At 40.6% G+C, this 25,113-nt stretch overlaps 1 protein-coding gene across 2 annotated transcripts in view; it reads right to left on the minus strand.

Annotated features, from left to right (window-relative positions):
- Positions 1 to 1,234: 1,234 nt before the first annotated feature.
- Positions 1,235 to 25,113, minus strand: part of sema5a (sema domain, seven thrombospondin repeats (type 1 and type 1-like), transmembrane domain (TM) and short cytoplasmic domain, (semaphorin) 5A) — a 129,030-nt gene continuing 105,151 nt past the window's right edge. The window contains exons 16-23 of one of the 2 annotated variants that reach the window (XR_015941040.1): positions 17,580 to 17,805; positions 13,456 to 13,665; positions 9,692 to 9,862; positions 8,620 to 8,775; positions 7,502 to 7,546; positions 6,910 to 7,121; positions 5,613 to 5,791; positions 1,235 to 2,076 (exon numbers count right to left, since the gene is read on the minus strand). Coding sequence is in view for 1 of the 2 variants with exons in the window: in XM_088644233.1 (XP_088500359.1) it covers positions 1,957 to 2,076; positions 6,910 to 7,121; positions 7,502 to 7,546; positions 8,620 to 8,775; positions 9,692 to 9,862; positions 13,456 to 13,665; positions 17,580 to 17,805 (1,140 nt within the window). In the remaining variant the exon portion in view is untranslated. The remainder of the gene's footprint in view (positions 2,077 to 5,612; positions 5,792 to 6,909; positions 7,122 to 7,501; positions 7,547 to 8,619; positions 8,776 to 9,691; positions 9,863 to 13,455; positions 13,666 to 17,579; positions 17,806 to 25,113) is intronic. The other variant, XM_088644233.1, reaches the window with a different exon arrangement.

Below are 25,113 nucleotides of genomic sequence, written 5' to 3' on the forward strand. Positions count from 1 at the left end.
GGGTGTTAAACTATACAGTTTTCATGACACATGACATGTGAGCGTGTTTATTTATAATAAAAAGGTATAGAAACAGCTTTGTTAAGATCCAGAAAGCATAGACAGTATACATAATATATATATATATTTATAATAGGGTATTTTTGGAGTGAAAACATTTGTGATATAATAGGCTGCCAAAAAAAGGCACCCCTTTTCCCCTGTTAGTCCACTAAATTGGGTGTTTATTTTAATATTTAAATAAAGAATGAAATACTGTTAGTGTTTTAGATGAGGTTTTAACATTGCAAGGCACACCTGCCTACTGGGCATAGGACAAACTGTTGAACTGTATACTGATTTTAAAGCACTGCAATAAATTACCATATAATGAATAATTTGCCATGAGATCATTACTAAAACAACATATTTAGGGAAAGGCCTGTGTGCATCAAGAAAAACAATTGCGGCAGTTCAAATATCCCATTTTCAGATGCTAATGATTATAGTGATGGAGGCATTTTTAAGATGGATGTAGTGTCTGGCTCTTCTACAAGAAGAAAAAACAACGTTAAGACTGTAATTTTTAATAGTTATTACTCGATGTGATTATATTATATGGTTGTGATGGTATATATAAGAAACACATTCAACTCACCCCATTACTGTAGCTCTCCACTCTGCACTGAAGCTAACAAGTTGAGCACGTGGCCTGGGATCACTGTAATGTGGTTTTGAGTAACAGTTTCCATAAAAAAAGTACAAAACCAAAGGACAGCCCTTTGTTCAGGGGTGAGAATGGTGTGACTCTTCCCGTTGGGGCAGTATTTTACTTTTTTAGGATTTAAGTACTGTTGAAATTGACACCACATCCTCAGGAACTTGAGTGAAATGTTACAAGAGGACTAAACAACTCTAAAGAGTCCTTCTAGTGTAGATTTAATTTCCTTTATCCTTACATTTATAAGAACAGGCCTGGTCATTCAGATTTTGGTTATAAATTCTTGATAACTGGAAACCTGCAACGCTTTCTTCAAGAGACTTGATGGTGAAGCCTTTGGTTTAGATTTTTCCTGTTTTTTTTTTTGTTATTTTCAGCTACATTTTCTGTTCCCTTTTTCCCCCAAAATGGATAACATACAATTCACACAGAAATATATGCAAATGTTTGTTTCCCTTTCTGTGTTTCACGTGTACAGCAGAGAAGCAAAGCTGCACTGCTCCCCGAATCTTTGAACAACGCAAAATACACAAACATGGTTCAAAATGAGTTTACTGTACATCTGACCTGTTTTACACTGGCTTTTTAACCACGGGTAAGTTATCTGACTAACAAAGGCCCCATACAATACAGAAAAACATGAACACATCTTGCCAGAGACTTAAATATCTACATCTTGATTGTCTAGCTTTGTCTGAAGACATGACTCACTTCCAGGTTTGGCCTGCAGGGGTCACTGTGGACAATCCTCGGGACATGGCAGGGAAGTGTCCTTGGCCAGCAGCTCAGACAAAGCAGTCCATGTACTGCAAACGCAGTGCTTTGGAATGCAATCAACCATGCAAATAAATGAAGCAACAGATAACGAGGTCAGAGAAGTCATGCAAAGCAGTCTTGTGGTATCTTCCAAAGTTTGTTCTTTGAGTAGATTTAAGAAGAGTCCAGAGGTGTAACAAGCTACTCTTCCAGATGTCCTCTGTAGTCCTGCTTCCTGTTTGGGCTACAGAGCATCATGTCCTTTCCTTTGAGTTTTGTAAAACTAGTTGCAAGCACTTAGACAGCGTTGTGTCCTCATTGTGTTGCTTAGCAGTATATGGCTTCCTGTTACTAGTTTGGCAGTGAAGAATGACCAAAGACTAGGAGGTTCCAAGGGGGTGTTAAAAGTTTCATTAGCAACAACAAAGCAAAAAGACAGATTCACTCAACACAGGGGATCTGAGAGAAGAAAAGTGCTCTATCCCACAACACAGCTCCCTTTAATAGTCATCATAGGTGTTGAGATCTGTGAAATAGGCATTAGTGTAAGTCTTCCCAGCAAGGTGAGGCTGGAAATATTTGTTTCTTTCCTCCAAGATAAGGTTATTTTTATTGAAAGCCTGAAAACAAAAAAGAGACATATTAGTGTCAGAAATATGTGACAGATGCATCAGGTGAATACAACATTGATTTCCTCAACCACACAGAGTGTAATAGTATCAACACTGTGATTATGACTTGTCTCCCAAATCACTTGGAGATATGAGGTGATTTCCTCTAATTCCAAAGCACAGCATTCTCTTTCAAACAGGTGTCCAGATTATTGCTGTTCATCATAATTACACCAATATGTATTACTTTGGTATTTTGTATTCTGTGCATTAGTGCCTTAAATTCAATTCATTCTTAATTGTGGGGGTCAGATGGAGCACCTGGGTTGCACTGGGTCCTGTAGTCCAGAGGTGTCAAACTTGCTTACTGTGGCAGACAAATTGATTTAAATGCAGTTCAAGTGGCCATACATACTATACATTATTACAGTTCTAGGCACAACTATTGTATTAATTTGTGGCATTCAATTTCATGTTTTTAAAATGTAATTTTTGTCAATTTGTTTTCATGAGATGCCAGTTTAGCAAAACGTCCTCATTACCCTCTGAGTACAGAGTTTTTTTTAGCGTAAAGTGTCATAGGTGCTACATAAATGTCTGTTGTTTTGAAAAGAATTTTGTTCTTTTACTGGTGAAAATAAATGAATAACTTTCCGCACTGACACTTCAATTTAGGAACACTCAATTTATATGCATTTTTGCTACAATGAAGCATGTTTTAATACAGTAACTGTTTTGTCACTGTTCAAAGCCATTTTCACTAGAACAAAGTAAAGGTGATTCACGGCTATTTATAGCTTTATAGCTATTTCACTTGTGATCTTCCTTATGTGGCCCAAGATCTGCAAATACCACATGTGAAATACAGAAATAGTGGAGAGGCCACTTTTTGTTTTTATGCTTCTAAATTATGGAACTCATTATCACTCTTTATTAGGCAGTCAAGCTCGGTTCACCGTTTAAAAAAAAAACATTTGAAAACATATCTTTTTAATGTAGCTGTTAGTTAAATTAGTTTTTAAGTTTTTTGTATTGATCTTTCTATTTTATTTATACTTTATTGTTTTTATTTGTTACAACTTTCCTAATTTTTTTATTTTTTAAAGCATAAATTGGCATTTATATTGCTTTTTTTTTACAACTGAAATGTACAGTATATCTTTAAATTGCAAGATTTTATTTTTATGCTTGGTTTGTAAAGCACCATGAGCTTCTATTTGTATGAAAATTGCTCTATAAATAAAGTTTATTATTATTTATTATTATAGTTATTATTACTTAACAAGTTTTAGTGTTGAATAGTCTCCATATTTTAACATTTTATGTACAAAAAACTTTAACAAAGCAAAGAAAGCAAGGAAAAAAATTCCTGTTTGTAAAACTGCAAACTGAAAAAGGTGATCAATCAAAAGACATTTGCATTGCCTTGAACTTGTGTATGTTCAGCTGTTTACAATTTTTTCATATTTTGTCTTAACTACTACTAGAAGTTTTAGCTACTGTACTAATTTAAATTGACTAACAATAATAGTAGCAATGAATAATGTTGCGTGATTTCCTAGACTTTAGTTACATACATAGTAATGGGAATGTAATTTGTAATCTGAAATTTTGCACATCAAACATTTTTGAATGATTTGCCTTCGCAAACTGAGTGACGAATGTATACACAACATCAATTGGCAGGCTGTAGCTATGAAGAGAAAACTGAGTTATATGTGCTTTGGGATTAGCCTTCAGCATCACCTGTAAAGTCTGCTGGAAGGATTGATAACAGGGTGATGGAAAGTGAGAAGCAGCTTGCCTTGAATCATCATAAACTGAGTTTTAGTGTCAGTGATTTTGGCAAACAAAACATTGAATTATACTGTCGACAATACATAACACTATGGCCTTAATATCAAAGATACTGAAGTGGCAAAGAATTCACTTCTACAACTACTGCTATTGCTCTTTGGCAACAGCTCCCTGTACAAATCAAACTGGTTTCAATTCATTCATACAAAGAAATATAACTTGCTCCACATCTTTTAATCCACATAACATAATAACAAGATCCTTATTACCACGTTCAAAAATCTCCTTTTGGGATAGTTTAACTAGATGGTTTTAGCGAGATCAATGTTGGTACAGTTGCTGAGGTTGCTCCAGAATTTGGAGGAGTTTGGAAGAGGTGTGTTAACAGGTGTTATCATGACATAATCCCCCCCCCCCCCCCACTGCATTCATGCAAAAACACCCCCCTGCCAAACTAGACCTGCTACTGTACATCTTCAAACGGAGCCACTGAGATTTGACTGGAGGTGGAGAACCACAAGGAGCAAAATGTTTGCGAGTCCGATATAGTAACATCACTTAAGGGGCCTGAGGTTCAGACAAGATGCAAACCCTGGCCAAGAGATTCAATTTGCGAATGCAAACATGGACCGAACATGATGTTGGGGTAATAAAAGGAAAAGGTACTGGTAATCCCTACTTTCAAAAACACCCCCCAAATATCTCTATTAAGGAAATGGCAAAAACATTAACAAATGACATACTGTGCACAGAATGGAAGTCCATTTATCTCCCAACTTTAGTGGAAATGCAATGTAACCATCACTGTCTAAACCATGAATCTGCTGTGTAATAAGGTTTGTCATAAATGGACATATATTAACGAGCAGCAAATTGAACTGTTTTACTTGACCAAGTATCACAGAGTGACAAGAAATGCTCAAGTATGTAAAAATGCTGAAATTAGAATCTGTGAAAAAATTCTGAAGAACATTAACGGCTTCTGAACAGATGAGTCAAACTGAGTTAAAAATTAAAAGCTGATATAAACAGAAGTGAAACATTTCAACTAACATCTGACATTTCTTATTTTGTCTACTTTTCTCATCTGATAGAAGAAGTACAAAAGTAAAATGAATATGGAACTGGACTGCATCCCTGTACATCATATCGGTCCTCTTCTCCTGATAAACAGGCTGTAAACTGTTGTTGAACTGAATTTAAATGATTAAAATACACAGTATATGCTGCACCACTTTCACCAAGTCTCAGTTTTGTAATCTTCCAATCCACTAAAGATATGTATGCCTATAAATCTAAATAATATCCCTATTATGCACAAGGTACAAAAGAGAATTAAAATTTTGGTGACTATTGTGCTTGGATATCTGTCGATTAAAACAGCACATCTTCTACAATACATCACCCATAGCCTCCAACATGATATAATTGTCTACACTGTAATTTGACTTTGGATGTCTTCATTGACAAATGAAACTGTTTTACTACCAGGTTGTTACTTTCAGTGTACAAGAGAACATCGACACAGACGAGCCAAAATTACTTAATTGCTTGATGTTGCCTTGGTAATAGAGATTCATTTGTGCATCAATGGATCTAATAAAAAAAAACTTAATGAAGCTGTATGAGGCAACCACAATGAATTTGTACAGTTCTGATTCATGATTACACTGCCTTCCCACAAGTTTTAGAACTACTAGATGGCATGGATGATGGTGCTGTCTGGAAAGAGAACTCAGGACGCAGACCTGCCACAGACAAGGGGTTTGCAGGAAGTGACGGAAATCGGCAGAGGTTGGATAATCAGATGAGGAAATGTTGGTCAAAGCTAGTAGGAACTCTCCAGGCCCCTTGATATCCCAATGTTAGAAGACAAAGGTTGTTGCATGCTGTGGTCATCCAATGGGAACAGTATGGACACATCAGGCTGTGAAGAGGAATGGGGAGAATGATCTTCAGCAATGTGTCCTGGAGTTTAGCAGGAAGTGTGTGGTTCTTTGTCAGAACTCTCCAAGGCAGTGTGGAACAGCATCAGGACAATGCACTCCTCAACCCCACGTGACATTAGGCAAGGATTCTTATGGGTTAAGGAGATGCAAAACATGCCTCCTGCCCCCTTGTACAGTGTGTTCTGTCAACAGCATGAGCATGACTTCCATCCAGTCCAGGAGTGTTCACTGCAATATCTGCAAGTCCCTATGAAATATCAAGAATGCTTCATAACGGTGTGGGGTTGAGGTCAGGCATAGGGTCACTCACAACAGGTGCTCTGTGAAGATCTGTGAATTCTGTTTGGTCCACTCTGCTTTCAATCAGGCTTTCTGGAGCAGGTCTTCCACCTATTTATGACAGCAGTCCAGAATGGATGCTGCTTCCACAGATGAGGCTGCCGCACGTTAGGTTTTCTTGCAGGACTTGACTTGTGACACAAAGGAGAAGCCACAATGAAACACGAACTTAGGAGTGCAGACTCCTCTGGAATAACTTACTGTTAAGGCAAGGCGCATTGACAGGCAAATAGCATGTAAACAGACGCCAAGTCAGTGTGTTTTGCATTTGTATTTTAGATAATGACTTAGAGGGAACTGAGGAAAATTATTATCTGTGTTAGTTTCAGTATGATTTTGAATCAACAGCTTTGCCTTAAATTGTCAAATTCATTGATCAGTATTTTTGTTCTGTGTTCACCCACGTCGCTTGTTTTAACATTTGCATGCACGATAAAGATGGCTGACGGATTCCCCAAATTCTCTATGAACACACCGCCTTTCTTCATTGGCCAGTTCCAAGATGCCCATACGGAACTGCATGGGGCAATGGACTAAACTCAACTACACCTGATGCAAAAGGTTTTAAGTCAGCCAAGGATGGTTCTCCTCACCTGCATTTCTGCACAGCAAAGCCTGCCTACAACACAAATCTCTTCCTCGTTTGCAGAGGAGACAGCAGTGCACGTGTCTTTGGTGGATTGTTTTACACCCCCACATGGCTTTTGGTTGCTTGAAACACAACCTTTGAGTCCCCCAGATCACATTTCTCACTCACCTTAATGGCTTCCACAGAATCATATTTATCCAGCTTGTTGATGTGGTTTGTGATGCTGGTGTTGAGAGGCGCCGCTGAGATGGGGTGGATGACAGTAGCGTCGTGAGACTGCTGCTGGTATCTCTGGCAGTACGTGTACACCAGCAAAGTGATCAGACAGCCCAGTATCGAGCTACTCAGACCCACGGCAATCATGTGGAACAGGTTAAAATCTGCGGAGCGTGACACAAATTAGTTATTGAACAGTTACACAGCTGTGTGGAAGTTCACTGGAAATATTGCTGAACTTTAAATTAATGAAGAACAGAGCGCCTGAGTAAATTCAATTCTGAGCAAATATCCATTTAAACTAAATATACATTGTGACATATAAAATAAAATTTTGCTGTAGGTTTCCTACCATTTGAAGTACAAAACTACACATTGTACTTAGGCTAACATATCTTTAATCATATCAGCAAAAATGGATAACAGCATGGATCAGCCACTTGAAAGTACAGTAGGTGATGAAGACCTTTATCAACCAAAAACTAGATCCTCAATTACTTCACACCCCAGTAAAGGAAACAAGTGTCGCTGTATAAAATCTTACCTCCACAGCGTCTCTCTTCTCGGCTTGATCGCGCTATGGAGATTTCTGGGAAAAATAATAAAATTAATTGTCCTCATTATACTGATTAATGAGATCTTTAACAGCATTGAGTTTTACAGCCAAATGTAACCTAAAATGAAACATATTATCATAAAATTCAAATGGTTAATGATTAAATCAGTACCTGTAGTGCTTTATCATAACTATAAAGTCTCATTAAAATGGATAAGGTAGATTTTCCTAGGTGCTATAAGTTTTTATATAAAATTACAGATTGAATAGTGATACTTGCTGTACAGTATTATCAGGTCCGTGAGGTATAATCAGGATGATCTGTTTTTTTAATAAAGTGTAGTCAACAACTAAATTTTGTAATGTTTGATATTTTTTCAATGTCTTAAGAGCTCATAAGTAGAGCATTATTTTAACGTTCATTGCTGAAGAATGAAAACTATTCCGCCTTCTGCCCATGACTGTAATACAATAATTTCTCTTTTAAAGTTCAATTTCCCACAAAAACCTGGGGGCCCATAAGTTTTCCTAAGCACATAAACTGTAACAAAACCACCGCACAGGGAGATAAAATTTCACTAGACATAAATCGGTTTAACTGCACCCGCAGCTTCGCAGAACTTAAGAATCAGACAATTGTTAAGTTCCAAGGGGGGGTAAGATTGTGAAAAACTATACATACATAATTATTCATAAGATTCATAATAATATAAATAAATAATTACAATTATTTTGAAGTATAACAGAGCAAACGCATGGTTCTTTTGCGCTAGAGAAAATGGTATTATTATTATTGCCTTGTATTGTGGAATAAGCAAATATTGGCATTATTCAGTCGTCTAGTACACAGGCTGATTGTTCATGATCCAAACCACAATTCCTAAAGAAAAGCAGAAAAACAATTTCTAGCAAACCGCGGGATGAGCTTTCTCGGTGGGTGACTGAGAAATACGACTGTGCAGCTCTGCCAAACAAGACGGGGGGGTGAATCAGATCTCGTTCGAGAATCCTGGAGTCAAAGTGTTGCGGCACGTCTCTTGTTCATCTGCAGGCCGGGGGCAGTGCATGAAGCCTGGCTCACGGCTACAGAAAGTCACTGTACACACCTGGTATGAGGTTGGAGTCCGACAGGCAAGCCCTGGCCTCGGTGTTGTTACCCCAACACTGCTTTCCAGTCGGGAAGAGCACATCGCAGCGACGGACGCGGAGCTGCGTTCCGGAAGAGTCGCAGTCGGACCACCGGGACCACTCGGACCAGCTCTCTGAGGGGAAGGGGGGCGTGGGGGTGTGCAGACAGACGGTCAGACAGTCAGCTCTCAGAAAGTCTGTTCCACCCGAGCGCAAGGAGGAGAGGGGAATGTGACGTACCCCCTGTTTGTAAAAACACCTGCTCTCTCGTTTGTTCAAATCCTTCCACGATTAGTGGTTATCTAGTCAGGTGCGCTTTCTTATTAAAAACAAACCCTAACACCCTCACTATAACGGGTCTGATTCTGCAATGCGAAAACCTATTGTTTTTTCCACTTCCCCGTATTTTAATCAGAATCCGATCTTCAGTTGTGATTTATTTCGGAGCCGCTTTAACTAAGACCTCTGTAACCATTGTAAATCTAGTTTAAGGTGCTTTAGAGCAATACTGCATATTTCTTTTCTTATCTCGTTAAGCCTGCAGTGTTATCTGTTTCAATGAATGGTAGCAGAACGGTGTACTTGCAATACAAATGTTTGCTTTAAAACGTTCAACAAAGGGGAGTTCAGGAGGGATGATGACAACCAAGTCACTTTCACTCCAGCTGTTCTAAATCATAATTCCTGATATTATTTCCCATCATTCTGGTATACAGGTGCATCAGAAGGAAACCTCCCTCTTTTCTCGTGTGTTTTACATATCCCTCCTCCACTCCATCTCCACCCTTGGTCGACTTCTGACTCTTCGGTGGAGTTCGAGCCTCCCCGTCCTGTGACCAGGGTGCTGGCCCTTGGTCAGGCAGGTAGACCTAATCTCACTATGCCTACTGTACATACTCCATACACCTCCCCAGTGCACCCAATTCTTGGGATTCCTCATTCCTCCTGAATGGGCTTCCTGTAGACGGAAGAGTGAAAATGAAGATACAGAAAGAGTGGTGTGTGTGGAGGGGGCTGAGCTGCAATCCAGCACAGTCTGGGTTTGCGTACCTGGGCAGGGCTGGGTGTTGCAGAGGGCCTCCTCCGTGTGCAGCCCCAGGCAGATGTCCCCCCCAAAGGCTGGGGGGGGGCTGGTGCAGGTGCGAGTGCGCATGTAGTGCCCCCCCCCGCAGGTGACTGAGCACTTGGACCAGGGCGACCAGCAGGACCAGCTCCCATCCACTGCAGAGGAAGACCGAGAGGTCAGTGGCTCCTGACAAGGTGCTGCTGCTGCTGCTACAGCTACTAATAGTCAGAACAAAAGTCGTGGGCCTATACAGCACAGAGGACTGCACTGACCACCACTGAGCAGAACCTCCTGGGTTGGCATGTGGCCACATGTTGTTCAGCCACTTCCAGCACAGAAATCCTGACTAATAATAACTTTCTGCAGGGTGAGAAGGGACGAGGAGCAGATTGAGCTGTGATCAGGACTGAATCGAAACCCCAGTCCATGGGCTACTTGTTCAGGACTTTATGGTGGGAATTTACTGGTAGGACTGAAGGACAGAAGGACAGAGGCCTGTAGTTGATATGCACCTGCCTTCAAGCACTGGGAGTGCAGTTTGCAACCTGGCGGGGGAGTTGCAGGTTTGAGTGGGTGAGTACAGGAGCACTGCTGATGTATATCACCCAGTAGCAGGAAGCAAAGAAAATATGGCCCCACACACAGATCATATGAAGGGGGGCCTTTAAAACTACAGGGATATGAGGAGCATTAGCGTTCATCTACGATCAGGGTTTATTTTTTCCCTTGATACTGTGGCTTGTTTACTTCCCTTGGCTCTTTCATCATTGCTGTTAAGTTACTAAGCAACAGGGGGTTGCAGTAATTGCTGAGAGAAGAAGGGGGGTTCTGGTTTTTACATCTGACTGCTTTCAGGTCCGTTTCTTGCCGACACACACTGGCCCCCAATATTTTGGATTATTAAAGGTAAACAAATCATCAGGATTGTTGTTTTAAGTAAGATAGATGGTGCAGCGTGCAAGAGACATGGTACACTGATGCTTTTAATGCCACCTGGGGAGCACATGGGCCAAACACTTTCAGTGAGCGAGGAACATCAGGAGGGACCCTCTGGCACGAAAGCGCAGAGAGGGGCTCTCAAGTGCGTCGTCCACAGTTTTTGCTCTTGCAGTCCTCGCAGCCTGGGATGACACTAGCGTACTGTGACTGGGATTACCCCAGTGCAGGAGCACCACTGGCCTCCCGGGGGAGCTGCAGAGTGTGTGAGAGCTGGGAATGAGCCAGAGACAGGCGCACCGCTCCTCCGGCTAATGCTGGGTGTCCTGTAGGCCACCACGTCGAGGGGTGCGCGGCTCATTGGTGGGCGGCCCAGAGGGGTGTGTACGCCGCCACTTCTGACCCGGAAGGAACGGGGTGAATAAGAATTGGCAACGGCCTGAACAGGGAGCAGTGGTTGCTGTTAATTTATTTACTGTTTGCATTTTCATGGGAAATGTAAATGCTGTACTGTATGTGACTGTATGGTTTTTTGCAACACCTTTTTGGACCATGTACTGTAGCTAGTACCACCCACATGTACTTGTAACACCTGAATCTGGATTGCTAATTACTCATTTATTCATCTGATGCATTTATCCAAAGTGACTTACACAGCTGGGAGTTTTACTGGAGCAATCCTGGTAAAGTGCTTTGCTCAAGTGTACAACAGCACTGTCATAATTACACAGTCTTCCTAATAATAGCCAAGTCTATTTCTCCTCGCCAACAACATTCCGATTATTGATTTGAACCCACAACTGTCAAGTTAAAAGTACAGAACCTTAACCACTGCTCCACACTGCTGCCCAGGCAGTGCAGCATTACAACATTAAGGCCACTCTTAATCCTGCTTGGTGACGTGAATGTGGCACAGTCTTCAAGCAAAGTTAACAATTTCTCCAAAAGTTGCCGTACAATGACACAGCTTTGAATTATTGCAAATCCATTTGCTGCATTAAATACAATACTAGAGCGAAGGCCGGCAGTGGATACAGACTTGTAAGCAGTCCAGTCCACACTGGACGAATCAAGAGGGAAAGGGAATCGATGCCACTGACGAGCAAACAAAGCCTGCGCAGCCTACAATTTAACAAGAGCTAGAAGTTAAAATCGTATTATCCAATTTCTATTTGACTGTTTCTGTTCCTGACCTTTCATAAAGATTTTTTTTAATTCAATTTCAGGAAAACAACAGTTCGAACATTTATGAAGAAAAACAGGGGCTCAAAGGAAATGTTCACAAGGGACAGGAGAAACCAGCTGACCACACTCTCATGGTTTTTATGTCAGCGGGGTATCAGGGGTATCTAAGTTACACCAAACCTTGTGAAACCGCCTTCCTGGCTACAGTTAGACCCACAAGCTGCAGACTCTGAGTCTGTAGCATGGGAACTGAAAGCAACGGACAAGGGCTCAGAGGTTCATCCCTAAGGGCTCTAACACAGAGCTCCCAGAACACAGCAGCAGGAGAACACGTCGGCAGGCGTGGGAGCCTCCACCTGCTTTCACTCATGCTTCAGTGCTAAACCGATCTGCTGATCTGTTAAGTTTTAAAAGGAAGAGAAAGAATTGTTTACGAGTGCATCCTGAACAGGAATGCCCTCAATTTAGAGCAGTCTTCAATTCCCTATAAAGTGACGTGATTTGAGACAAGAGAAGAAAGTCATCCTAGCCCTGGTAATGACTGTTAAAACAGCGAGAACAGACGGTCGGTGGGAGGGCAAAGCCGTCTCCTGTGACGCCCTGTTGGAGCTCAGAGTGGAGTGGAGCCTGAGATACAGCAGACAGGAAATCCCAGGGAGTGAGCACTCCTCCCTCAGATCCTGAAACCTTTGCACTCAACTCTTAAGCAACACACACAGGCATCAGAGTGGGATTATTGCAGATTAAATGCTTACTGTCAATGAATGTGAAATGCAGAATGGTTGCTGTCTGGCATAAGACAAAGCATGATTTTTTATAGCCTCATCAAGATAATACGAACGATGGTATCCTCTCACCTCACAAAAGAAAACAGAAAGTAGCTTAAAATAAACTGTTTTTCTTACACTGATTTTTCTAGGAGGACCCTAACCCTAACTCACTGAGAGAGCCCAACAGCAACTATTTGCTTTTTATTTGTTTTGAGTAATTTCAATAAGACCTAAAGTATCTATATTATAAAAAATCTTTAACAGTGTAAAGACAACGTTCAGAAAATGAAAAAGTTGTAAACAAAAGTTCAGATGCAGGTCAAACCCTAAAATTTTAAATTGGGGTTTGGCTGAACATGTGAAACAAAATTTGTTAAGGAAAACATTTCCCTCAAGAAATATGGATATTCTTAAAAACGTAAAGGTTTTTAAGAATTTTCCACAGAAAATATGTCAACTAGGAAATAAAACCCACTTTTTTGGTTTACTGTTCAAATCAACTTCAGGTCTTATTTTAAGAAAACTAAAGTTAGATGTTCTTTTTTTTTGTATTGTTTATCGAATCTCATCAAAATTAGGGAATCTATTACCCATCTCAGAGTTTAAAATAAAAAAGGTGGCTTTTCCAAATCGTTCCTTTTATGAGAGGTAAAATCATCATTTACAAAAGCCTTTCTTGTTTATCGTGTCACCTTTGTCAGAACAATGGTATTTAGCAATTAAGAGCTAATTTGTGGACATAATCTGGGACTATATTTAGGAAGCTTTTCCATTTCATAACAATGATAACAACAACATGTAGCTCCCTAGCTTTTCCGCAAGTTCTACTGCAAAGTAAGGCGCTGAGATTCTCTCACCTGGGCAGGGAGTGATGTTGCACTCCTGGTACTCCAGAGAAGGCCCCAGGCAGGGCATGCCGCCATATCTGGGCTCGGGGCTGTTGCACACGCGTTTCCGACTGCGAATCCCGCGGCTGCAGTCGCGGCTGCACTGGGACCATGGGGTCCACGAGGACCAGCCTCCGTTGACAGTGTGGGCTGTGAACCGCCCGGAGCGCAGCAGGTCTCCTGGAGAGGCACAGCATGGAGAAAATGTGAAATTCATTTTCCAGCAGCAACTCTCTGTACAAAGCAAGAAAAAGCAACACCAGCCTGAAGTCACACTGTCTGTCTGAGCACTTACATTTGCCACCAACATTGGTTTTGGCCACTCATTTAAGGCTTTTGTCACTCAGCATCATTCATTTGTGTATGAATGTGGTGGTTTCATCTTAATGTTAACCCTAATCCAGCCCTTCACTTTGACAATCCGAATCCCTGCTGGGCAGTTACCCTGGTGCCCTGGCCAAATTTCCCCCTGGCCTTTACCAGTCATGGCCTCCTAATAATCCCCCTCTCTGGACTGGCTTCATCACCCTGCTTTCCTCCCCACTGAGAGCTGGTGTGAGCGGAGAGTACTGGAGCATCATCCAGGTGGGTGCTGCACACTGGGGGTGGTGGAGGCGATCCCCAATACCTGTAAAGCACTTTGAGTGGAGTGTCCAGAAAAGCGCTTTGTAAGTGTAAGAAAGAATTTCTATTTTTTGGGGCAGGTAGGGGCAGTGCAGACTTCACCACAGTGGCTCATCCACTGTCGTCTACCCTGGGCCCATAACAGGTATTTCACTATCTGCACACAGCTCTGCAGCGGCCTGAGACTATGGTCTCCATCTCATGACTGTAACTGCCCACCACAGCCTTTCACTTCTTCATGAAACTCTTCAATCTTAATATTGCTGCATGAAAAGATCCATATGCTGTTTAACTGAGCTGTTCAGATTCCCATTTCCATTACCTGAAGCTTACACATTCACTTGTATAAAGAACATATCAGCACAATAAGGATAAAGATTAAACTACCAAAGATTCGCTAAACATCTGTTGTTTGTTTCCAGTCTGTAATTGTTTGTTACAACCTTTGTCGCTCAGTGAAAGCAGGAATTTAATAGGATGGAAGCAGTGCTATGGTGTGCATCGTCCAGAAAATTAAAAGCATCTGGGGTCCATACAGCATTCCTCTAACACAACCCTGGATGGATGGCAGAAAACTCTCAATAGGTCTTGAATACATCACAGCAATCTTGAGAGCAGTTATTAATCCCATTAACATATACTGTATAATAGATATAATAACAAATAAAGAATCAAAAGTATGCCATGTCTAAAACCGTTTAACTGGAAAGATGGCTATTGAGTGAAGCTACATTCCTTTTCACTTTAACAGATTTATTTTGAAAGTAACTAAAGCAGGAGTGCGCTGGGAGCAGCTCTGGGACCCACTCTGAATGCAGTTGATGGGGTTTAAAGATCAATACCTCTCCTGAAAAAGGAGAAATTCAAGAGGCAGTCTGAGATTTCACTGTATATAACAGTTCAATATGAACCTGGTGCCCCCGGGGAAATCAGTAATACGATCTTACCTTCATTGGTAATGCTGTTTAAAATGCACTGCTCTATTCTGCTGGACAGTGCCTCATATAATCACATGTAAGCAAGACAATGAATAAAGGTTCGCAGTACTCCAGGGGGTTCCCTGTTCTCTAAGGAAGAAATCGGCACCACATTCTTCAATCTACTGTATCCTTTTAATATCAAGAATGGGTCTATAGCTTCAATTAGCCTGAATGGCATTCAGGGCATCCCTACAGAATATCGGGGTTCCTCAGATAAGAATCAGTGGAAACCCCAGTTAGACTCCAGGAGTCGGATACAGCAGGTCAACGGCAGATGGAAAACAAACTATAAAATCACAAGGGATGTCAAGCATAAAACTAGTAAAAATGTGTTAATCTTTCCTTAATGAAGGTTGGGGAATAATTCATTTACAATCATCATTAAGAATAAGAAACTGTAACAGAGTGTCAGCAATGCTCTGGTGAAACTGAAAGCACTTTTAATGACATGAGGCCAGATCCAAAACATGCATCAACAGCAGCTGTGATTAATCACATTAAGAGGCAGATACCCTCTGCTGACCTAATCACATATGAATTCAAGACTTTTGTTGAAGGGAATAAAACAAGTCATACTAATATAGTGGCAGGAGCTACAAAATTAATAAAACCACTTATCTGTGCGCGGCAAACCAAAACTGCATTTAAAGCCATGACTTCTGTCCAAACAATAATCTAAATTTATGTTTCAGACCTATTATTCCGCATCTACAAAAAGGCCTAAAACTGTTCTAATTTAAATTAAAAATGTTTTTTAAATGTGTTAAAGCTTAACGAGGCTATTGTGAGACTATGATGTTGGAACATCAGTAGGGCAGCAGAAGTCTTACAAAAAATACAACAGTTCTTGGTTCTTACTGCAAGACCCTGAGCAGTTTTCACCTGCTGCAGAGACTGACACCGTATCGGACACTACTCCCTTCGTGTGGCCATGCCAGAGTTCAATTGCTTCACAATACTGGTTCTTGAGCAGTCTGGAGGCCCCTTTTCATTGCCTCTCAATGACCTGCATGCGGCAGATTTATTTCGATATTGAGGGGTCCACCATCTTTTTCAACTGTTCGTTCTTTTCCATATATCAGAACGGCCTGTGGCCACTCCGTGACATTGGACCCCATCTTCTAGATTAAACAGAGTTTAATTTAGTAGCCAGTATAAAAATTTCTCATGGCTTAATAAGGGAAAACGTTTTAAAACAGGGTACAAATTAGCAGAATTGAATTGACAAAATGTTTACAAACTGTGTGCCTTCATACCTATTAGAATCTACTATGATCTGTATCATTTCTCAAACCAGCTGTGTTGAACATTAAATAAGGCCTAAATAATTTTGGTTTAATTGGACCAGCTTGAACGTGGAGGGGTGACACAAGCAGGTTCATCTTAAACAGATTTTAGAGTACAATATCTTTGGCTTCTCTTTAAGCACTATGATGACTCTGCTGAATACATTTCCTCTGTTTGTTCATCTGTTTGTTACCAGCATACAAAAGCTTTCATGACCACTAACTACAGGGCTCAAGAGAATGTCTTTTAAGTGAAATATTACATCATTAATAGGCACATTCACACCCACCTTTGGTTGGGATTAAGTGTGTCCAGACCCATTTCTCCCAGTGAAACCTTGTAAGTGTGTGTGTACCCAATGTTTCCTTTGAGAAACAGCTGTATGAGACCCATGGATCAATAAGCTACTAACTACCAAATAGACAGGATGGGCTGCATGGCCTCCTCTCGTTTGTAACCTTTTCCCACGGTCTTGTCATCTGTGATCCCCCGTGCAGTATAAAAGCTCAGAGCTGTAATGGCTGCTACTTATTGCTGAGCCTGACAGGAATAATTTTGTGGCGGCTTGCTGAAATGCTCGATAGTGTCCATCTATATGGAGAATGCTCCATAGAAATTGGGGGAAACAAAACCCCATTTTTGTAAAATGAAAAAGAAGCACGGATATACAGTAAACTTTAGTTCCATAAAATGTATATATACAGTAAATCTCTATATATAATTAAAGATAAGAGAAATACTGTAGAGATCATCTAGGATCCTTCCTAATATCACAAGGGTTTTGGCCTAGTTGAATTTAAATGTGAAGTCCTCTGTGATAACATTTTTGGAACTTTACTCTGGTCTCAGGATATTTTAAAGTTAAACTGCGCTCCGATATTTCTGCAGGATTCAGCCAACAATCTTACAATGGTTCTAATAATTGCAAACCCAATCTACACAACTCAAAATATCTGTGGTGTAAATTAACCATAATCAGACCACAGGGTCAAACCCTTTTGGAAATGACCCAGTTTCGAGGGAGAAGATGCAGAAACAAGACTCACTGACCACATCAACATCAACCTGAATTCAAGCCCTTCAACACAGCAAGATGTCTCTATCCTCCAGCCTTCACAGATTGACAGAGACTGCTGGGCACGGATGGGAGGGACAGCTGTGCTAAAGCAGGCCTGTGTGACGAAGGTGCAAGGGGAAGCTCACCATCGGTGGAGCAGCCCGTCGAGCCATCGCTGGAGCAGTAGCGCATCTCGATCCGCTGGCGCCCCACTTCCAGCAGGCTGAGCTCGGGCACTCGTGCCTTGCAGGTGTACCTGAAGCGCTGCTCATAGTGGCCCCCATTGTCCGAAATGTTGACGGGTGCCCAAGGCGTCCAGGGCGTTGTTTTCTTCATCTCGGGGCAGGAGAGGGTGTTGCAGGACTGGTACTCCTAGGGACAGGTTGAAAAACACGCATCATAACTGTATTATTACCCCCACATGAAATCCAACATGTTTCGACTCAAATAACTTCAGTGATTTAGTGTCAAGCTCAGCACCGTCCCCGAGTTTCCTACCGCCGTTCTGCTGGCTCATGTGAAACGTCCCATTACACTCTGTGCTGAACATGGCAAGAAGCAAACAACTCAAGCAGAAAAGGTCATTGATCAGGCTGAATTCATAACATGGAGTGGGCAAACTCACAAAATAAAAATGCTGCAGCTGTGCACAGCTGAAAATGGCATTTCAAATGGATTCTAATCAACACTCCTAACAACCAACAAACTGGTTTCTTAATGGCTTGATTTAGCTGGATCATTACATTTCAAGGCATTTGGGACTAAAACTGTTTACGCACTTCTTTTGTAGCTCACAGTTATCTTTATAGAATACATTCTGTATTCTTAACAGCATGAATTAAGAGTCATAATTTCTGTGATTTAGAAATAAACAGCTTCACTTTCAAATTCCTATTAAAATCCTCTATTGTCTTTTTACACTATTTCTCCAGTGTTCCTGGTCTTGTCTCTTATACAGTATCTTCTTTTAGGCTCTAGCTCTTCATGTGTGGAATCCATCTACTTCCCCATCTAATCTTTTATTTGCATATAATAATAATAATAATAACAATTATAACAATAATAATAATAATACTTTATTTATATCCATACTAAGGATGCTGTACATTCTGATAAACATAGACAAAAATGTACAATAAAAGGTAAAAGTGAAAATGAAACAAAACCGACAGGATAGAATGTAGGATAATTAGACACGGGCCCTTGTAAAAAGATAAGTTTTGAGTTTTGATTTGAAGACAGCAGCGACAGGAAAGTCACGATACCAAAGTCTTGAATTTAGCCCTGTGTGCAATGAGCAAAGGACCTGCGTCAGCAAACCAAAACCTATGGGAGAGTCAGTTAGGAGGAGTTCAAAGATGCACAGCATGATGGAGCCAGATTGTTTAAAGCCTTAAAAGTCAGTAACAAGATTTTGTACTGAATATGTGACAACCAATGTAGACGCTTAAGTGTAGGAGTGATGTACTGCCAAGGTCTGGTATGAGTTAGAAGTTTACTGCAGAGTTGTGGACATATTGCAACTTGCAGAGAAGAGAGTTAGGAAGTCCATAGAGTACACACTTTCAGAAATCAAACCTTGATGTTATAAATGAATGAATCAGACACTCAGCATCGGACATTGATAGAAATCGCCCAATGCAGGCAATATTTCTCAGATGAAAAAAGGTCAAATGTGACTCCCAGATTCTTGACTACAAGTGACGCTCGAATGGTTAAGCCATCCACCATTACTGTGAAGCTGTCCAGCTTGTCCAGCTGACACTTGCTTCCGACCAGTAAAATTTCTGTTTTGTTGCTACTGAACATCAGGGAGTTTGATGTCAGACAGAGGTTGAGGCCACAGAAAAAAGAGATACATTAAGTGACGGAGGTGGGAGATCAGAGGGGGAAGAAGTTTTACTGTAAATCTGAGTATCATTGGTATAAAAGTCAACCTGAACCATGTTTGCATATAATGTGACTGAGAGGAAGCATATCAGTAATAAAAAGTAAAGGGCCTAAGACTGAACCCTGCAGCACACCGTGATTGACTGGGGCCAATGGGGGGTTGACGAGGACCAAGAGAAACAAAATGCTTGTCAGCCAGATAAGAGCAAAACCAGTTAAATACCCTACCACTGATAGACAAGAATGTTTACAGGTGATCGAGCAACACTGAATGATTTACTGTATCAAAAGATGCACTAAGATCAAGGAGCATAAGGATACTTACAGTCTCCGAGTCAGATGCAATAAGTAAATCATTCACAACCCTAACAAGAGCAGGTTCAGTGATATGATTGTAGCGAAATCTGAACTGGAGGGGTTCAAACAGATCATGGCAATGTGAGCCTGGAATTGATGTTCAACATGGCCTGAAACCTTGGATAGGAATGGAAAATTAGAGAATGGGGAAAAATAGTGAGCCATAACCCACTACAGCCTGCCTTCACAAGCTGTGGAACACATGCTTGGACATGGGAGACAGTATGGAAGGTACATTGTCAACTTCAGTGGGAAGAGAAGCTATTTCCCCCCATTTATTTATTTTGTGCAGCGTTTGAGTGACTGGCAGACCTTGAAGAAGTAGGATAAAAGAGCTCTTTGTTCATTGTTCAGCTTGTCACGGGAAAAGGATTCAAACGTTCAGGCTCTGCTCCCTAAAGCTAAAGTAACCGGTTAGAAAGACCAAGGATACAAGATGCTGAAGGATGCACCATGAAGGATTTATATCATGTTTTTAGGACGAACAATTTATTTCACTGAGAAACACCTGTTGTTACTGTGTTACTGTGTAATTATCTAATTTCAGTCATATTTTATGACTGGAAATTTCACGACAGATGTGTTAAAAAAAACCCTGCTGCTCTACAGTAATGGTTCAAACACCACACAGACAAAGACAAAGTGGCAAATTCGATTTTATTATTTCTGAAGGAAAGAAATCTGGTGTTTAAATGTTTAAAATATGCAAAACAAACCACTGTGATTACACTAACTGCACCTACTGTAACATTTTTAGCAAAACTAGGTATCCTTAATGGTATCATATCATAACAGTTATTACTATTGAAAGGCAAAAACAACCAAAACTCCCAAGAAGACTAACATCTGGCAGAGCAACCAGATACACCTTGGGGCTTTAGAGCAAGTCCTACACTTGCAGACTGAAGGAACGGAGCCCTTCAGTTTTGAACAGGGAAGACAATGAGGGGACCTGATTCGAGTATTTGAAATCCTCAAAGGCCCCGCCAAAGTAAACCAAATGAACAGTGAAATGGAAACCAGGGGACACAAGTGGAACTGCGTGGAAATTTAAAGGCGAGAACAGGGGGAACTTCTCCACGACCAGATAGATGGAAACCCGTCCTCTCGTCTGTAACCTTTCCTCTGTTCTTCTGTCAACCCTGACTGCATTCCTGATGGCAAATCCATTTTGTTTTCTATTTGTGAACGGTATTGAGATGGCAAAAATATTTTTTCTGACAGCGTGTTTTTGAAAAAATCTTTCAGCTACACTCCTGCATGTTGTTAATCACTCCACTAATCACTTCTTACAATTACCCTCCCCCCCCCCAGCGCAGCAGACAGCCCATTTAAATTGAGCACATTATAAGGCTAACTTTGAGTTGACGTGCACGCATACTGGTTAATTTTAGTCATATGCCAGCAGTGTTATGCCATAACATATATTAAAGTAATGTTATTTTTGCCTTTTCACAAAGCTGAATAATAAATACATCAGCATTTCTGAAAACTGATATCATCAGTAGAACACAATTTGGTATTGCACCAACCTTATCTAAGGCACAACCTGAATGTACTGGTAGAGGTTATAGTTTGGGAGTCTGAAATAGATCTTAAAACATTCACAGGACTGAGACGTGTCTTCAATGGAAGAGTGTGGGCCACACAGAAATTTTGTATTTTTGCCACACGTGCATACATGACTACTGAAACGAAGAGACTTGAAGCAGGTTCATGCTCATTAAAGAAAACATCATCAATCTAATCCTATTACTGCTATAAGTATTCACCAGAGGCTCTCCAATCTAAATCTGTGAATGTAACAGTTTCAGTACTACACAAGCTAATGAAGCCATATTAATAAAACAAAATACAATCCTAAAAAAATTTTACACCTCAGTAATTTTAGATTTAAGACTATTAAACTGAAACAACTCTGAGAAACGAACTTCTGAAAAACGCCAGAGGCATCGAGGTCAGCCCTGAGGACCAGAGGACACCAGTGAAAACTAGATTTATAGCAGCGAAGAGGAGGCACTTCGAATGCAGTGGGAGTCAGGAAGAAGGTACCCTCCCATGCAGCTGAAGCAACACCCTGGCGTCTTTGAATTAACTTCTCACTGGCAAAAGGTCCAAATGGACCACTTGGCCTTGTTCATAGCCTCTAATGTTCTTTAGCTTTCCTATGTTTTGTAACAGATAAGTGATACCACTGGAGACACAAGGTCCATATTCTGAAAGTCCACAATATGTATTAAGGCCTGAATTAAAATCTAATACAATTCAGTTAAGTTGTCACGTGTTGCTATTCCAAACAGGGACTTATTATAATCACTGGCCTTAAAGGGTCATTCATCCCAAACCACCTCAATCCTTCTATACCTTTGTAAGATATTTATGGTGGCTAGACAGGAAAAGAAAGCAAGGACTAACTGAGACTAAGCAATTGATGGCATCCTGCTGTGTTTAAAAACCTCAATGTGACACCCAAGCATCCTTCAGGGCACCTGCCCTCCAGCTGTTCCAGCTGCAGGCTGGACCAGTCTCTGGCCAGCTGACCACGTGCAGATGCTGTTTATTCTTCACCGCACATGCCAGCACCTTCGCTTACTCTTCTGTGGTTCTTTGTCGGGAAGCCCTATGGGCTTAATACAGCTTGTGAAAATGTTATTCCTATATCTTTTTTTATTTCTGAGGTCTGCACAGGCACAGTGACTGACTGTTCTCCGATTATGCTTGAATTTGCACCAGGTGTCAAAAAAGCCGGCTTTGGTTTCTTGAAGAAAAAGTAATAAAAAGACTTTTAAACATCATTATTTTTACTCCAGGTTTCACTTTCAAAGGAACTCAAAAGCCTCACACCTGAAGAAGGCTGCACAGCTGAAACCTCGTGTCTTTTTTTTCTTTTTAACATGGAAGGACCTTTATCAGGGTTTGAACCCACAGCCTTCCAGTGAGGAGTCCAGAGACCTGATCGCATGTACTCCTACATGAACATTGTTGCTTGGTCCAGCAGATTCTGGAAAGAATGTGCCATATTAATATTGCTAAATTGTTCAAATGTTCTTGTATCATCTACCAGCGGATAACAGATACTTTATTAAGAAAATAATAATGCTAGTCTGTGCCTTTCAATCTGAATCCCAGAAGGGATATCTGTCTCGCCACACAGCTGCAACAACTGAACAACACACCCAAAACTTGATAGCTAGGACACCTTATCTGAGAGAGGGTGCACTTCGCCTGACACCCTGAAGCCTTAAAACTTTTAATCACTGAAGCTTTAAACAGGGGGCGGCTTAAGAGGTCTCCCTGAACCTCAGAACTTGTGAGAAAAAAAAACTCTTCCAGCACCATGAACCTTTTATGTGCTAAATAAAGTATGATGGCAAAGCACATGGATTGAATGTAGACGCAATACATTTTACATTTTACAGGATCACTTTAAACACTGAGCTTAAAACAATGCATTCAGAAAAGGTGTGTAACTATGATCACCATAACTGCTCTTTTATTTAAGTTTATGTCCAGATGTTCTCTGACCACTACTGACAAGTAATAAATCAGATTTTGATGAAGTTAGAGATTGGTTACATGAAATCCAACTAACCGTGGTTTGTCCAACACCACTGCTGAGCAACGCAACCATTCCTCATGCTTTGCTGTTCACTTTGCTCTTAAAGAGTCTCCCCTGCTGTCGGTCCTGGATGATGTGGGTTGTATAGTTACGGTTCAGGCTTCGTAACTGGAAGGCTGTGATTTCTAACCTCGTGTGAGAGATTTCCATTGGCTCCTTGAACAGAGTACTTCAACCAGACAGCTCCAGTAAAACAGCCAGCTGTGCAAATGGGTGTTAATGTACTGCAGGTCACGCTGGATAAAAGACTCAGCCAAACAAATTGGTAAGGTGTGTAAATTATACAATATTACAGCATTTCCAGGTTTCATTGGCAAAGACGATCAAACTTCAAAGTCAGATATTAAAGTGTGTTCCAATTTTATTAAAAGTAGCCATTTTTATACATTGAACTGTGGGGCTCAAATGGTTATTAATCATCTTTAAAAATCCTACATTAATTACATGGTGAGTTATCATCCTTTCCTGCTGATATGATATACTGTAATTGCACTGATAATCAGCAATGAACATGGTATCATTTGAAAGACTATTAAAACAGAAATACTTCTTGCAAAAGGTTATCAGTAGTTAATTAGGGACACATTCTCCTACTGTAGTATTATTTTTTTAGGGATTTAAGTTTGCCAATTAACATGGATGTAGTATATTTAATTAGCTGTACAATCACTTTTGTATGTTCTGTTAACCTCACAGGCTCTAATTCCATATGGTGAAAGGTAGACTGAACTTAATGTCTGATGAACAGTATTGCAAATCTGTCATCTGCAACGCATATGATCAGAAGTTAGAGTAAACAGTTACAGTAGGTGAAAATCTAAATTCAAGGAAGAATGTGTTTCATGCTTCTGGTATTTATTTATTAACATATTTTGGTTCCCTGCAAACTCTCTTATGGGCTTGGTGTTAGAAAAGCACTGCCAATTAGCCCCTTCCATGAAGGAATATGTGGATACAGTAATTTTAAGTAATTTTAACAGACACAAAGCATGCTGGAACATTGCTGGATGAATCACAGATCATGTCTTTGAAATTTATCCACGAATTAACTGACAAAAGTAGCAGCTTGTACATTTATTTCTACAGTGTCATCCAGACGACAGACCAGTAGAAATGCTACAAGCGTATTATACCTGTACAGTATACCTGTATAAGTTATTATACCTGTGTTCTGTTCACTCTTTCACAAATATAAATTCTGGATCGGCAAGGAATTAGTTATTTGTTACTCTATTTGAGACTTTTTTAATCTTTAGGAATCTTTTTCAGAATTTTCACCAAGTATTAGGAGTCAGATTCCAACATCTTTAATTTGTCTGTGGGACATATGTTCCTATTGCATAAGAAACAAACCAGATTGACATTTTGTCCAGAGAGCAGATCAATCTCTAAGGCTCTGATGATTTACCTTTGAACAGAACTATATTATGTACTGAGTTAGTGTGAAAAATTAAAAAATTAAAGTGAGAATTCACATGTGGAATACCAGCAAAGAAGAATCATTTACAGCAGTAGCTGTTAAGTGGATGTGTCACTGCTTTACTGTACAATGAAGAGCTCTGATGACAGCTGTCTTGCTCAGCTGCACACCATCCACAGTCAGGTACTAAACCCTGAAGACAAGCGGAGACACAGTCCATCAGAAATCCAGCACCTCAGTCTTCAATATGTCAGAAAGTATTGGTTACGTGTTTTCAGAATATGAAGCACTATTCTGACAGAGGAACATCTCAAAGAAACGTTGATATAATGTGATTTGTAGTTCTGTAGTCTTCTAATGGTATTCTATTTTGCACAACGGAGTTGCAGATTAC

The sequence above is a fragment of the Lepisosteus platostomus genome, chromosome 8, assembly GCF_059453375.1.
Source record: "Lepisosteus platostomus isolate fLepPlt1 chromosome 8, fLepPlt1.hap1, whole genome shotgun sequence".
In the NCBI taxonomy this organism is placed as follows: Eukaryota; Metazoa; Chordata; class Actinopteri; order Semionotiformes; family Lepisosteidae; genus Lepisosteus; species Lepisosteus platostomus.